Source organism: Buceros rhinoceros, unplaced genomic scaffold (genome assembly GCF_000710305.1).
Source record: "Buceros rhinoceros silvestris isolate BGI_N320 unplaced genomic scaffold, ASM71030v1 scaffold14966, whole genome shotgun sequence".
In the NCBI taxonomy this organism is placed as follows: Eukaryota; Metazoa; Chordata; class Aves; order Bucerotiformes; family Bucerotidae; genus Buceros; species Buceros rhinoceros.
Genome location: NW_010415972.1, coordinates 32,334 through 46,532, shown reverse-complemented (window position 1 = coordinate 46,532; position 14,199 = coordinate 32,334). Strand labels below are relative to the sequence as shown.

The 14,199-nt window shown below is 44.4% G+C and overlaps 1 protein-coding gene across 1 annotated transcript in view; it reads left to right on the top strand.

Annotated features, from left to right (window-relative positions):
• The window catches only part of TXLNB (taxilin beta), a 29,250-nt gene extending 26,519 nt beyond the window's left edge, over positions 1 to 2,731 (top strand). Inside the window, exons 8-9 of the mRNA XM_010137626.1 lie at positions 758 to 853; positions 1,907 to 2,731. Coding sequence (XP_010135928.1) covers positions 758 to 853; positions 1,907 to 2,731 — 921 coding nt within the window. The remainder of the gene's footprint in view (positions 1 to 757; positions 854 to 1,906) is intronic.
• Positions 2,732 to 14,199: the final 11,468 nt, after the last annotated feature.

Here is a 14,199-nt window from a genome sequence, read left to right as displayed (position 1 = left end):
GCCCAGAGCCTCCTGGGTGTCTGACCTTGGCACAGAAGTGTTGTCACAGGCTACACGTTTTCCCGCTGGAGTGTGTAGGTAGAGCTGAAACTCTCCAACTTCCCACCGTTAGGCCCAAGTGACTGTTTCCTTGCGGCTGGTGTACTTATTTCCTGTAACGGAAACAAACACACCCACGTGCTGTACCCACTTTCATAATAAACAACGTTCTTTCTTCTCCACCACCAGGGCCCAAAATCTTGGTGCCCTGATGTAGGCAACCTCTAATGATCTTCACAGAGAGAGAGTTCAGTGTGCACAAAACCACAGGGAAGGCTAGTGGTGTGTTTTGGAAGTAGTATGGTGGTGACTAATCCAGAAGGAACTTCCTTGGCAGTGCTGGCTCAGGAGGTACAAGCTCTTCTTTAACTTCCCAGCAACCTAACTCTGCGGTCTGGTAAAGGGACAAACAGAATAATGCCGCCTTTTCTTTGCCTCGTTTTTGTGATAGTTCGTAACCTGGGAGTTTGCTGTACTTTTAACCACATAATCTACTGGCCCTACTTTAGCACTACGGACTGAGGGCTGAAAGTTATATGGCAGGTACTTAAAACTAAATCCATCCCTTAACATAAATTATTACTTAGCACAGCCACTACACAGCCTGCTGGTAGCAGAGTTATGAGTACAGCCAAAGACCTGAATAGAAGAGCTGCCCTGATTTCATCTAGAGCATGGAATTCCTGTTGTGACTCAGCTTTTCCTCCTGCTTCTATAGATGACAAAGAAAATGAAGAAATTGGAAAAGGATACTGCTACATGGAAATCCAGGTTTGAGAACTGCAACAGAGCGTTACTGGACATGATTGAAGAGGTGAGCAGTCTTTTTCTTCTCAGGATACACCTCTTTCCCCACATAAAGCTTTCACTAGGAGATGAGATGACATGGAACTGCCAGAAGTCAATGAAAAATTTGTTCTTGAATCTAAGGGTCTTTTTTTCTTCAAGCTACCTTGATAATTAGACGTCTTTAAAGACAATCCCAGCTGCTGGGGCTTTTAAACTGTGCAGAGACATTCATTACGTCCACGAGAAACTGAATTATGTAACTGTGAATTTTAAGTGCTCTAAAAATGTGTGATTGTTCATGCTCTCACACAGAAGCAAAGAGGCATTAGTTCACTTCACACTACTTTCTTTCTGCAGAAGAGCATCCACCCAGGGAATGAATGTGCTCTAGCTAATGAACTCTAAATTTGTTAACTTCCTGTGTGGTTCACTATAGTTTTAAACATGCTGTCACAGGGGCATAGCAGAGGAAATTCATAAGCGTGTTGGAACTCATTCAAATTAGATAAGAGGCTGCCTGAAGTTTCACCCCAAACTTACACTGAACTCGGACTATGTCTTTCTGATTAGCTTTGTAGCTCTGTGCTATTGCTATTTCTATGGGTTTCTGTATCTCCTGTTTCCTCACTGGGTGTAGAAGCAAGAAAATGTTCCAATTCAGGCTGCTCTCACAGAAGCAAAAATACCAAAAAATATAATGCAGCTTGTTTTCCCCAAAATTCACACCCACGCCCACCAGTGGTCCTGGTATGCTTTTAGATGCTTATCTCTATGGACATCCACTATGTTTTTCCATCCCCACAGATCATCAACAGGTATTTCTGCAAATATTTTGAGTTAAATTGGTCTGAAAATGTATGGAGAATGCTAATACACTGCAGTAGCAGGAGTGAATTTTCTCTTGCAGCTGCAGTACAAAAGACCTTAGTTATTGTAGAGAGTTGGTGAAAGCCAGCCTCCAAGCAGAGTCCTGTGAGGGCTGCCTAGATCTCGGATCTTTTTCTTATTGCCAGTTCCACCAATGAATTGCATGCACTGAAACTCAGTCCACAGCTTTGTCTTATGTCTTTGACCACAGAAAGCCATGAGGGCCAAGGAATATGAGTGCTTCGTGCTGAAAATCCAGAGGTTAGAGAACCTTTGTCGGGCTCTACAGGAAGAGAGGAATGAATTGTACAAAAAAATAAAGGAAGCACAGTTCTCTGAAGAGGTGAATGGAAATGGCATCCTAGAAGAAGAAGAAGGAGATGACTCTGATATAAGCCTTTCCTCCGCTTCTGAGCAGGCGAGCATTGAGCTGTGTAATACTGACAAGAGCATGCTGAAGGAGCTGGCTGAAGCTTTCAGGGTGTCCCTCAAGGCAGAGGAGTCCCTCTCAAGCAACAGCAGCAACCTAGAGACCTGTGACACTCAAACATGTAATGCCAACCTGGTGCAAGAGCTCCCCTCTCCTCTCACCCCACGGTCAGAGGCTGGGAATCACTGTGAGCAGCCCAGCACGAGCACACCGATGCCCACTGAACACATACCAGCACCCACTGGGAGCATGCCAGTGCCCACTGAAGATATGACAATGTCCACCGAGAATGTGCCGAGAATGTCCACCAAAAGCATGTCCACGCTCCCAGAAAGGCTGCCAGTGCTCACAGAAAATGCACCAATACCTCCTGAAAGCATGCCAGTACCCACTGAGAGTACACCAAAACCTACTGAAAGCACTCCAGCAACCCCCGAAAATGTGCCAACACCCACACAAAACATGCCCACTCCCCTTGAAAATATGCCACTACCCACAAAAAGTCCACCAAAAGCTGCAGAACATGTGGATGACCCAGCAGAGTGTCCTGTCCAAGGTCAGTCTGCAGAGCAAACAGGGGACACAGACATGGAAGCTGTGGATTGAAGACACTGGCGTGACCAGGCTTGTCTTCTACAAACCACAGCTCTCCTTTGTCCTCTAAATTTATACTTTTATTTTTTCCTAAAGAAACAAGAAGTGGGTACTAAAACACACTTATCTCTAGGCAAATGTAATGCACTCCTCTTTGCTACAACTATCCAGTAATAATAGGTCTGCAAATTTTGCTGTGCTTCATCTGCTTCAAGCATATATTTTCTTAATGACAGGAAAATACAACAGAATTACAGGATTTTTTTTCCCCCAGGTATAATGAGTCATCTCATTCAGCAAAATAATATTAAAGCATCAAAGTTTCACATTTCAAGAACCAATTGATTCACATAAATATAAAGACGCGTAATTAATTGTATCTCTTTGTTACGATGTTGCATAAAGGATGGCCTGCTTGGACACATAGTGACTTCAACAAACAATGTGAAAAGACTCTGTAGTTACAAAGTAAACGAGTGAAACCGTGGATGCAGTGGGCCAGATCCAAGGAGAGGTGCAATAACAAAAGGTGAGTTTTGGTATGACTAAACTACCACTCAGCACTGTGGCCTGAACAACCACAAACTCTTAGACTTACCTTGAATTTGCTTTTTCTGCTTAGTGTTCTAAAAGAGGTTTTGTTTTTGAAAGAACTATAGGGGTGGAGAGAAGACCTTTTCTAGGTTCCTTAAAAAATGACGGAAAACAACAGCGATTTCCAAACTGATGGCAATTCCCAAGGTAGGGGTCACAATGCTCTTTGTGCATCCAGCAGAAACCTGCTTGTTTGTGATACTATTTGGGATCATGAGCCCAGCAGAGGGGCTCATAGCTGTTTCCAGCTCACAAACAAGGTCAGAAGTTCAAAAGTTGCTTGCAGATCCCAGCTTCTGCGCCAGGAGCAGGCAGCAGAGTGGAGCTACACTAGAAGGTACCAGGATGTATTCCAGAAGATACACCTGAGCTCATGCTTCTGGACAGCGCCTTCTCTCCCAGTCACAGCCACATGAACCTCTTCACCACTGCTTTCTCCTGGCCCTGCTGCATGTGCTGATGCTCCCAGGAGAAGGATGAACACACTCGCCTGTCACTCCATTCATTGGAGTGGAGCACAAGTAAAGAGCCCAGAAGCAACAGGTACTAGGAAAGCAGGAATCCCTCTCACAGACACCTTCAGGGACTGGCTATGTTCTCATCCCCTCCTGTCTAACCAGCTCTTCCTGTCCGACACACCATTGCTTAATAATGCAGCTACCTTGTCAGAAACCGGTTGATTCTGGCACCAAGAATAAAGATGAAGAAGGAAGGAGGCAAGGGAGGGTACCTACCCAGACAGCTGGATGGTCTCAAGCAAGGAGAGTAAGAAGGCTTTTTGGAAGAAGGTTAAAAAATCCTGTTGGCACATTTCTTGTTTCTCTTCCCTTTCCTTTGAATTCAGTCTAGGCCTTTTGGAATCTTTTGACTTTTGAAAAGAGCAGTTAAACAATAGGTCCAGAGGCTGGAAAGGAAATATTACAGTCAGATAAACCCATGTTTATAGACAAATCCCAAGAAGCCCCTGAGGACAAAGTGACTCATTCAAGCCAGAGTTAAAATAGAGGTGAACCGAGAGAGACCGTGGGACACTGTAGTCACGGAGTCCCTCTAGCACACCACCCTCCAAAAGCAGGGTTTGAGCCTTTGCTTACTGCCAGAGTGGTCCAGACTCTGGTTAGGTCTGTCTGTGTCTGCACTGCTTGGTCCAGCCTGTTCGAGAGCTAACAGCTGGAGTGTACAGAGCATGATTTGCAACAGTTGGTTTGGATGTGGCCTTAGGAGTAGCTATTATGGCTACAGTTTTCAAATGTGGATGCTTTTTGTTAAGACACCAGGACTGACAGGATTTATTTCATGTCTTTAATCACCTGAAAGCAGACAATTTAAGTCTTAAGCTCCTTTTACAAGCAGTGGAGAAGAATAGGCGTCTTTAGAGGACGAGTCATCTCATGGTTAAGACTGGCATCCAAGACAGAAGAAATTACTTTCTCTTTGAAGATGCCATTTCTCTTCACTGATTCTAGAGCCAGCCTAAGATAAATACCTTAAATGTAAATTATTAGGTGTCTAAATCAAGCAAGATGAATCACACCAAACATTCAGAGTCACAGCCCTAAGCGAATGGCCATCTCTGAAACCCAAGCCAGTTATGTGCCTGTGAAAAAGTCAACCAACCCTAAGATAAAAAGTTATACTCATCTGGTTTACTTTTTTTTAGCTTCCACTGACTTCAGTCTAGAAACATAGTTGCCATGCCAAGTTTTGTTTGTTGTTAGGGTGACTTTTGAAATTAATGCAGTTTATATTCCCATTAATGTTTTTTTTTTCCCTTTCTTGGTCTTGTTTGATTCTGTTGCCATTTTAGTAATTACCTGCATAAAACCAACTTCTTTTTCTTCAACTAGGTCCATGGAATGTCTTTAATTGTTGAAGTTTTCTTATAGAGTCAAATATTCAATTACATAATAATAATGATCGACACAGCCTTGAAACTTCAAGCTGGTTCCATTTTGCATATTCATTATGGTCACATCTTTAATTATATAATTGTTAACTCATACCTTCCAACTTCAGCAAGGAGGGAGACAAGGATCCTACACATAAAAAACTTCCTACATAGTTATGATTGATTCTTACAGCATCATCCCTCAGCCTTCTGGGAAAATCACTCCCACTCTATTCCGCATTCCCCATTTTCACCCTTTTAATCTAAAGCTGCACTCACATACTTGCAATTCCTATTACTCTGTGAGGTTCTACCCACATATCTGTTGCTTCTCTTCTTCTGTACCATCTACCAGCTGCATTTCGTCCCAGCAGTTTCCTTGTTATTCTCAGTGCATACATACAACACTGCAAGAACAGGAGACTGGCCTGCCTGGCTTTTAGTTCCAGGATTTGGTCTTATGTGTTTGCAAGAGATGGGAGAAAAAATTGTAGAGAAAATGCTGGCCTATCCCAGGCTGGATAAAGCATTTAGAGCCAAACTATGGGGATGGTTTATGTGTAATCTCACGGCCTGTAGAGCTGTGGGATGTTGGAGTACCCTCAGTAGAGATGGAAAAACCTGTAAAATTTAACCATGCTCCTGTTCATCATCCATTGCACCAGCCCATCAGTTTAAATCACCATCACAGATTTCTGTGTGTTAACCTACTTTCTCTCACCCTTCTTCAACATTAATTGCTGGCCTCCTCTTCCTCTCTGCTTGTGCTGGTACCCAGCACAAAACTGTGTCTACATGGTAGCAGTGTCCTTGTGATCAGCCTTTGGGACTGCAGTCTGCACCTCAGCTCTGCTGCACTTCCCTCAGGTTCCTCCGTGCTCAAGACACAGAAACCTACCACACTTCGGTGACTGTTCGGAGGCATTAAGGAGCAGAGAGACAAGTGTCCTCTCTGCTGTTCATCCTCCTACTGATACCACCAGCCTCATCAATCCCAGCGTGTGCTGTGGTTGCCTCCTTCAGTCTTGCTTTTATTTCACACAGTTATTCCCATACCACCAGGTACAGATTTGGGGTGAGGAAAAGTGGCGATGGTAGCTCTATCCTTCTTACTAAAACCATCCATTGCTGCACTGCTTCTGACCCAGCAACAGCCACTCTTTGCACAAGTTGCATGGAAAGAACAAAAATATCTCCCCTTTCTGCATGGCTGACCTTTGTCACCTCAAAAATTTAATGGCTTCCCTACTGAACATGTAATACACATTTTCAGCAACCCAAAGTTTATCCAAATGTGAGGGGATTTTCACGATGACAGCTAAAATCACATCCATGAGCTAACATGACTCTCTCACCTCATTTCTGATCCCTGTGGCAGACCACAGTAATGATAAATCTTGTTGATGAGAGATTAGTAAGAAACAGCTGATCTGTTTCAGCTTAACTTTTCCCACAAAACTGAACAGAAGTAGACACAGCAGACGCAGGCACAGAATATACAAGCCAGATGACGGTACTGCAGCAATAGTGCAAACGACACCGAACAGGGACGTATGGTGAAATACATTTTTGGCTTCACTGTAAATGTCATCTTTAAATTCTCTTTGTCCATCAGATTGCAATCAACCACACAGGGAGTCGTCTTGGAGTTACGCTGCCCCTCCCCCTCTAGAATGAACATCATTGCCCTCATCAGTACTGAATTTAGGCTTTTCTTTTATTAGGAAAGGGTAGCAGGGCTCATTGCTCTCCTGGGCCCACACTCCGCTCTTGACTTGCCATTCACACTAACATTCACCCTTGACCTTTGCTGAGCCAAGGTGCAAGCACAAGGAATGGAGATAACTGCCCTCCAGCCAGCCTGCCCAGCAATGCAGCATGGGCATGGAGTCAGGAGGACAAGGAAGGGTAGACATGGAGAAAGGGTGTTTTTTGTGCTGGTGGGCTCCCCTTCCCCCAAACTCTTTGCACTAACATGGTTCACTACTGTGCAATGCTGTTTCTCCTACTTAGAAAAGGCTTATCACATCCCTTTCAAAGATGCAGGGTGACTGTGGGAGGACAGTGCTGGGCCAGTGCTCAAACCTCAGGGAAACCCAGATATGTCAACATCCACAGTCCCCACTGGCTCACAGTTGTCAGCTTTCACATGGCTGACAGTTCAGGTCACCCTGCAGTCCCCGCTGCTCATCACACTTGACCCAACACAGTGAGTCAAGTGATAATTGCTCACGGGCAGCAAATGACTGAACAAACCATGGGCCAGCTCCCCCTCCGCAGGCACGGTGAGGAGTGACAGAGGTTCTTACATTTCTGTCCTGACCTTGGGAGAGAGGTGGCAAAGAAAGAGGTCAGGATGTCTGCCATTTGTAAGCAATTTTCTACATCAGCAAAGTAGCTTCTACACTCCCTCTCATATTCGGAGATGATCCAAAAGAAAGGCCATCTGAAGGGCCAAAAGAGGTAACGGTTCAGAAATAAGCCAAGAATAGCAGATTTTACAATATCTACATCAAATGTGTATGGGCAAGGGTCTCAAGGGAATGCTCTTCGCTCCTTGCTCCAACTCAAGGGAGTCACATAGTGTAAGCATGCCCAGACGAAGCAACTGAAGTCATTTATCCAGGCTAGAGAGTCCTGGACTTACCCTGAGGATTCGATGAAGGCATGAACATATACCCCTTCATGTCGCCTAATGAGACGTGCTCTCTGTCCCATAAGGATGTCCTGCAAGGAGAAAATAATCACAACATCCTTCCTCCCTGTCACAGCTTCTTGCAGCCCTGACTGGAAGGGAGAGGAATTCCAAATACCGTATTTGGATCCTGGCTTTTTTTTTCCTTAATGCATCTCTGATTTGAGGTTTCTTTCTCTGCTTATCCTATTTGTAATATTTTTATGCTTAAAAGAAAAAAAAAGGGAGAGGCTTAAGTGCAAGTCTGTCTCTGACACAGTTAGTAGGTTTCAGCATTGAGGCACAGATGAAATACTTGCAATCCAGCCTAAGAGAAAGGGAGCCTTAGCAAAGCACTATGCTCAGCACAAAGAAGGATTCTAAAGTTGTTTCACCTTGTGGCCATGAGCCAAAGAAGAGATGAAGAAAATATCTCAAAATCACTGATCAAGAAAATAAATTCTGTATCAGTAGAATATTCTCTTTTTTGTTAAAAAAAAGAAAGAAAGAAAAAAGCAGGGGGAGGAAGAGGATGTTCAGGAAGCCTTCTTATTTTCATGAATAATTTTATACACTAATTATCAAAAAACACCACAAAGAGTGCCTTTAGAGGATTCCAAAGCACTTTTCAAGCTATAAATGTTAAGGAATGACTTCACTTTGGGCTGAAGGCCACCTGCTCTGGGTTGTAATGCAACAGCAATACACTGCAGAAATTCAGAGGTAGGGCAGAGGCTTTTCACTAGCCAGAAACCTTCAGAGCAGAATCCAACCACTAACTGTCTGGTAATACAAAGAAATCTTTTCAATGACCAGTTTATTCCCTAATTGCTTATTTTTTGGTATCTTGCCTTGGTAATTCTGGCTCCACCATCAGCAGAAAATAAAGGTCCAGCTCTTTGCAGGTGTAAATCAGAGGAGTTCCTTTGGAGCGAGCTGAGCTCCACACACCGCTGTCCAATAAGGATCCCATCCAAGGGGCTGAATTACTGGGCCATTAGCAAGTCCTCTGTTCCTGTGAAGTGAGCGTTTTACCCAGCCCATACTTCAGGGGCCCCGAGAGAGGCAGAATGGATTTGCTCGATTAGAATTTGGCCAACATATTGCATTCAACGAAGCTACTTGTAGGAAAAGCGCCAAAAGAGCAATATTTATTGACCACAAGTGGCCAGGGCCTCTGCTTTGCAGCTCATCCAAACACCAAGTGCTGCAGTGCTCCAGCTCACACGCTCTCCTCAGAAAAGATGAAAGGCAGAGCACCATTTCTTCAACCACATCACCCCCCTCCTGCAGGTCTTCACTCTTTCTCACACTTCTCCCACCCCGTGGAGCAATCTATTCTGCTCGCTACAGCTCGCTGGGTAGTCCTTGTTAAAAATAGAACAGACTATGATTAGATGCAGGTTTCATTTCACACGAGATCTAGGTCAGGGTTGACAACACCATTTGATCTGCTGCAACAGCTCTCTGCCTCCACAACGGAGGAGGTCCTGCCCCTGTCACAAGCTTAAGACCCTTTTCTGTGCCAGCTCTGGTGCTTGTCAGGCTCTCTGATGAACTGATCACACTGACTAGCACAGTAGAAAAGTAATCCAACTGAAGGAAGAAAAAAAAAGGATCATTTTAATACTTTTTATATTTAAATTTATTATATTTATATTCCCAGCATGTTAGAGTAGTGAAGGATAAAGCAGGAATAGTCCTTCTGGCACCAGCAGGCTACTAGATCAGCTCAGATGTACGGAAATCCTGCTCACTCACTACTTAATCGCAGCACTACCTGAAGTGTGATCTTCCCATTGCCACATCAAGAGACAGAACACAGGACCAGATGGATGGCTGCTGTGAGCAGCAGGCTATTTGTTATTTCTTAAGGACTAGCTACCACCAAAGGAGTCCTCCTTCCTTCACTTCTACTGGGTATCACAGCCTCCTCTCTTGAGTGTGGGCACCCCTCTGACCCAGCTGTGGGCTGGCTTGGGGTTTAACCTGGCAAAAAACCAATCTCGCAATAGAAAAAAAAACGTATTTTTTTTCTGGCGTGGCTTCCAAAACTGTCTTCCTATGGGGTTGGGGTGCTAGTGCTTCACTCAGTGAGGAAGCTGAGAGGAGCCGAGGGCTTTTGAGCATCCATGTGCGCCCGCACATCAGTAACACTTAGACTAGGAAGACCTTCTCTGGCAGATCACTCTTATTTCACATCACTTCCAGTTTGCAAAGCAGGGCAGTTTTCTAGGCCACAGATGCGGCAGCATCTGTGCAGCCCAGAGGGACACAGCTATATGCCACTGCAGACCCCTTAAAGAAAGGGTTATGGCCTCGGCACCGTGGGACTGGAGAGGTCTCTGAGTTTCCATCACCAGGTGGCAGGTCAGTGAGGCGTGCTGTGGTCACAGGGCCAGACACCTACCGAAATGCTAACAGGGCTGGGAGAGCTGGCTTGGGCAACTCGGGCACACGGACCATGCCAGACCCAACTCAGACAGGGAACCTTTCGAGGTCCCTCCTAGCTTTATCGTTCCATTTTTTGCCAGGTATCAGCAACATTGAAGCTGGGTTCTGTGATGCTCAGTCCCCTTTTCAATCCATCCCTCTGGAGGTATTACTGAAAACAACAACAACAACAACAACAAAAGTTGCAGCTTTTTAAAAACCAACATTTGATGAGATTTGTTTGTTTTCTGGAGTTTCTGTTTTCTCAGTTTAGGTGTTCTCAGTGCCCTACGGCTAACAGCAGAAAGGTTCAGTCTACAAATTCAATTTCTGAAAAACAAAGTCGCAAGCTGAACACCTCCAGTGTCAGCAATCACACACCAAAAAAAAACCCCACCAAGTCCCAAGGGGAGAGTGGAGTTGTGCTAGTCATCATGTTATTCAGCTATCTCTTCCTGGGTACTTCCACCAGTTTCCCCCAGAATTAAAAATAAAATGCCAGCTCTAGCAGTATTATGACTTACAGCTTCTTCCCCTGCCCCTTGTTGGAGGCATCGCTCCCACCCGTGGGCTGCACCCACTGCCCTTGACAGCGAGCTGCTGCATACCTGCACTTGAACTGGGTCACTTCAATGATTCAGGTTAAAAATACCCTACCACCACCAAGAAGAGCTAATTTTAACTCAGATCATTGCAGTGATCCAGTTGGGGTTTTTTTGTGGCAGTATTTCATGAAGTTATGACCTGAATTCTGGTCACAGTAACTGCTAACTGAACTTCACCCGACCTTTGCTTGTAAAGGAGTCCACACACTGGGATGTTCACTCCGGAGCACAACGTTGTTTTCAGAGCTAACGGTGGCCTTTCCATTGACTATGTTATCAAGTGCCTCCTGAACTGAAAACAGAATTTGAGAAGTTGTATTTTAAACCTGTCTGACCCTCTACGCAGAAGATGGGGAAGACACAACACACAACACACGACAATAAATGACCAGCTCCAGCATTTGGAACAGCACGTTACATCTTGTGTTCACAAAGAAAACAAAAGCTCTCGTGCTCCCACACAGACACCCTGGGTTCTCAAACGCTAGAACAGACCAGCAGCAAGGTGATTGCTCAGACTTCAGGGATCATTTCTCTGCTCTCAGTCATTCTGGTAAACCCCGGCTGGCAAATTCCCTCAGCAATATGAATGTACAAATCTCTTTCTTTCTTTGCTTATTGTACTACAAAATGTTATTAAATCCACGTCTGTAGAACAGAGCATCCCAGAACACAAAAGACGCATCTTTCTGTTACACCAGAGGCTGAATGTAAAGAAAATGAGGCATTTGTTTCAAAGAAAGGAAGAAAACCAGTGCGGTCTGTGCCATGTTTATTAGAAGCAGCCTTTTTTCTGGGGTGGTAATGCAGCGTCACCTTCAGAAATTCAGAGTCATATCTGAATTACATCAACTGGAGACAGTTTTGGTTTTAAGTTTGTGCTTCCAGACCATCGCACAAAACCACACTTTCACCGGTGCTATTCTACACACGTCTGTTCAAAAAAGTCTTGTCGACAGAAATAGCAGCCTGATGTAGGGTCAGGAAGAGATGGAAATGCCGCCATGATAGATGACTTACTCAGCAATGGTTCCCTTCACCTGCCTCGGTCAATCCATTCCTCTTCACTTCTTATTTTCTGTATCATTAACTACCACCACAACACTTTAAATGATAGACTAAAATAACTGCAATTTACAAGCCTGGCAACAGGAGCATGATGTGTTCAGCGGACTCCCCAGAGAGGAGATTGAACTTCTCCTCTACAGAAGATCACCTTCACCCTGGGCGTGCAGAAGAGTAGCTGCCCTTAACCCACCCAGGCCTTCCACATCCTCAGTTTATTATGTTTGCTATTATCTATTTCTGTGTCTCTATGACACACATACCAATGGACATTCTTGATGGAACACAGCTTCAACCACAGTTAAAGTGAGTTAACATACACCACACTAATATCTTAATGACGTATTAATGTAACATACCATATAATGCAGCGTGTTCTATTATAGCTATGAAGCACATAGACCTGCAGACCTGCAGTGAGGTATTTTAATGGTGTAAGCTCTGTAATAGCACAGCTGCAGGGACACACTGAAGCATTGCTGCTCCTCCTCGTGCCCTTCTCGCCCAGGGGGCAGCTGGGATCGTTGCTGCACTCTGGAGAATCCCATCAGCACCGGCAGATAGCAGGGGGAGACACACAATGTGGACACCAGCTTGTACAGCTGAAAACCTTCAATTTTTTGCATTATTGGGACCCTGTGTCTCAGACAAATGAATGATCTTTCTGTTTCACCTTCCTGCATAAATTTGGGTAGTGAATGTGGTTGGGAGTTATTTTGAGTGTAAGTAACAGTTATTTCTCAGTAAGATTAATTGCTTTCATCTAATTTAAAAAGTCATAAAAAAATTATAATCACAGAATATTTTATGTTGGTAGCAAACTCTAGACGTCACCTCTCTTTCCTAAGGGAAGCAGGACCAATTTTGAAGTTAAATCAGGTTGCTCAGATCCTGAGTCAGGTCCTGTCAGTTTTTAATATTTCTAAGGATCAAGATTGCGCATCTCTGGGAACTTGTTCCCAGGTTTGATTACCTTCACAGTAACATTTTTTTCCTCCTATATCTAATCTTCCTTGGTGCAGCCCATGCCCTTGGCTTCTCACCTTGCCATGCGCACCACTGTCTTCTCCATAGTTGCAGACAAGAGTTCATGAACCCTGAGCCTTCCCCACACGGAACAAACCCAGCTCTTCCACTGTTGAGATGACATGACATGACAAGAAAGCCCACGTACGTGCTTAAGCACAGCAGTGAGCTCCCTGCCTGCTCAAACTGCTGCTATCCAAGCGAAGCAGTCACCACTCCCCATCACATCCCAGTCTTCTCAGTTCCTCAATGTGAACTCCACCACAGCTTAACCCCTCATCTATTTTGCCAGTGTAGCAGCATGTGTGATCCTTTTAGAACCCAGCCTGGTGAAAATGCATCAGGCAGCTTTAGATTTAGTTAGGAACATGCTCAAGCAAACCACATCACTTTGACCTGGCTTTGCTCAGGGGATGACTACACAGGCAGCTCTGCCAGCTGAGTAGAGGAGCAACTGCTGGCAAGCAGGTGGGTTCATCCAGGTATGCTGGGAATGCAAAATCCTCACACACACAAACCCTGCAGCTGCAGCTCCAATGGGATGTGCTCAGCCACTTGGGTCCTACTTCCCATAAGCTCAGGTTCCAACACTTGATAAAGTTCTCCTGAGGCTTTGGAAAATCTTTCCAAGTCCTCAGCAGAATAGTAATTATTAACAATAACATTTACATGGGTGTAAGAACTTTCCACATGTATTGTTCCTATTTCTCAGGGAAAAGGTTAAAAGGATTAAGAAGGAGAAAAATGTAGCACCACGAGAACTTGGTTAAAGCACACCCATGAATGACACATTCAACCATTGAAAACAAAACAAGCAAAAATCTTTTCTAATCCTTAAAGGTTAAGAAGCTTAAGTCAGTCTTGTAAAGACATTTTGTCTTGTCGTACCAACCCACCACTGAAAAGTGGCAAGAGAAGAGAAGAGAAGAGAAGAGAAGAGAAGAGAAGAGAAGAGAAGAGAAGAGAAGAGAAGAGAAGAGAAGAGAAGAGAAGAGAAGAGAAGAGAAGAGAAGAGAAGAGAAGAGAAGAGAAGAGAAGAGAAGAGAAGAGAAGAGAAGAGAAGAGAAGAGAAGAGAAGAGAAGAGAAGAGAAGAGAAGAGAAGAGAAGAGAAGAGAAGAGAAGAGAAGAGAAGAGAAGAGAAGAGAAGAGAAGAGAAGAGAAGAGAAGAGAAGAGAAGAGAAGAGAAGAGAAGAG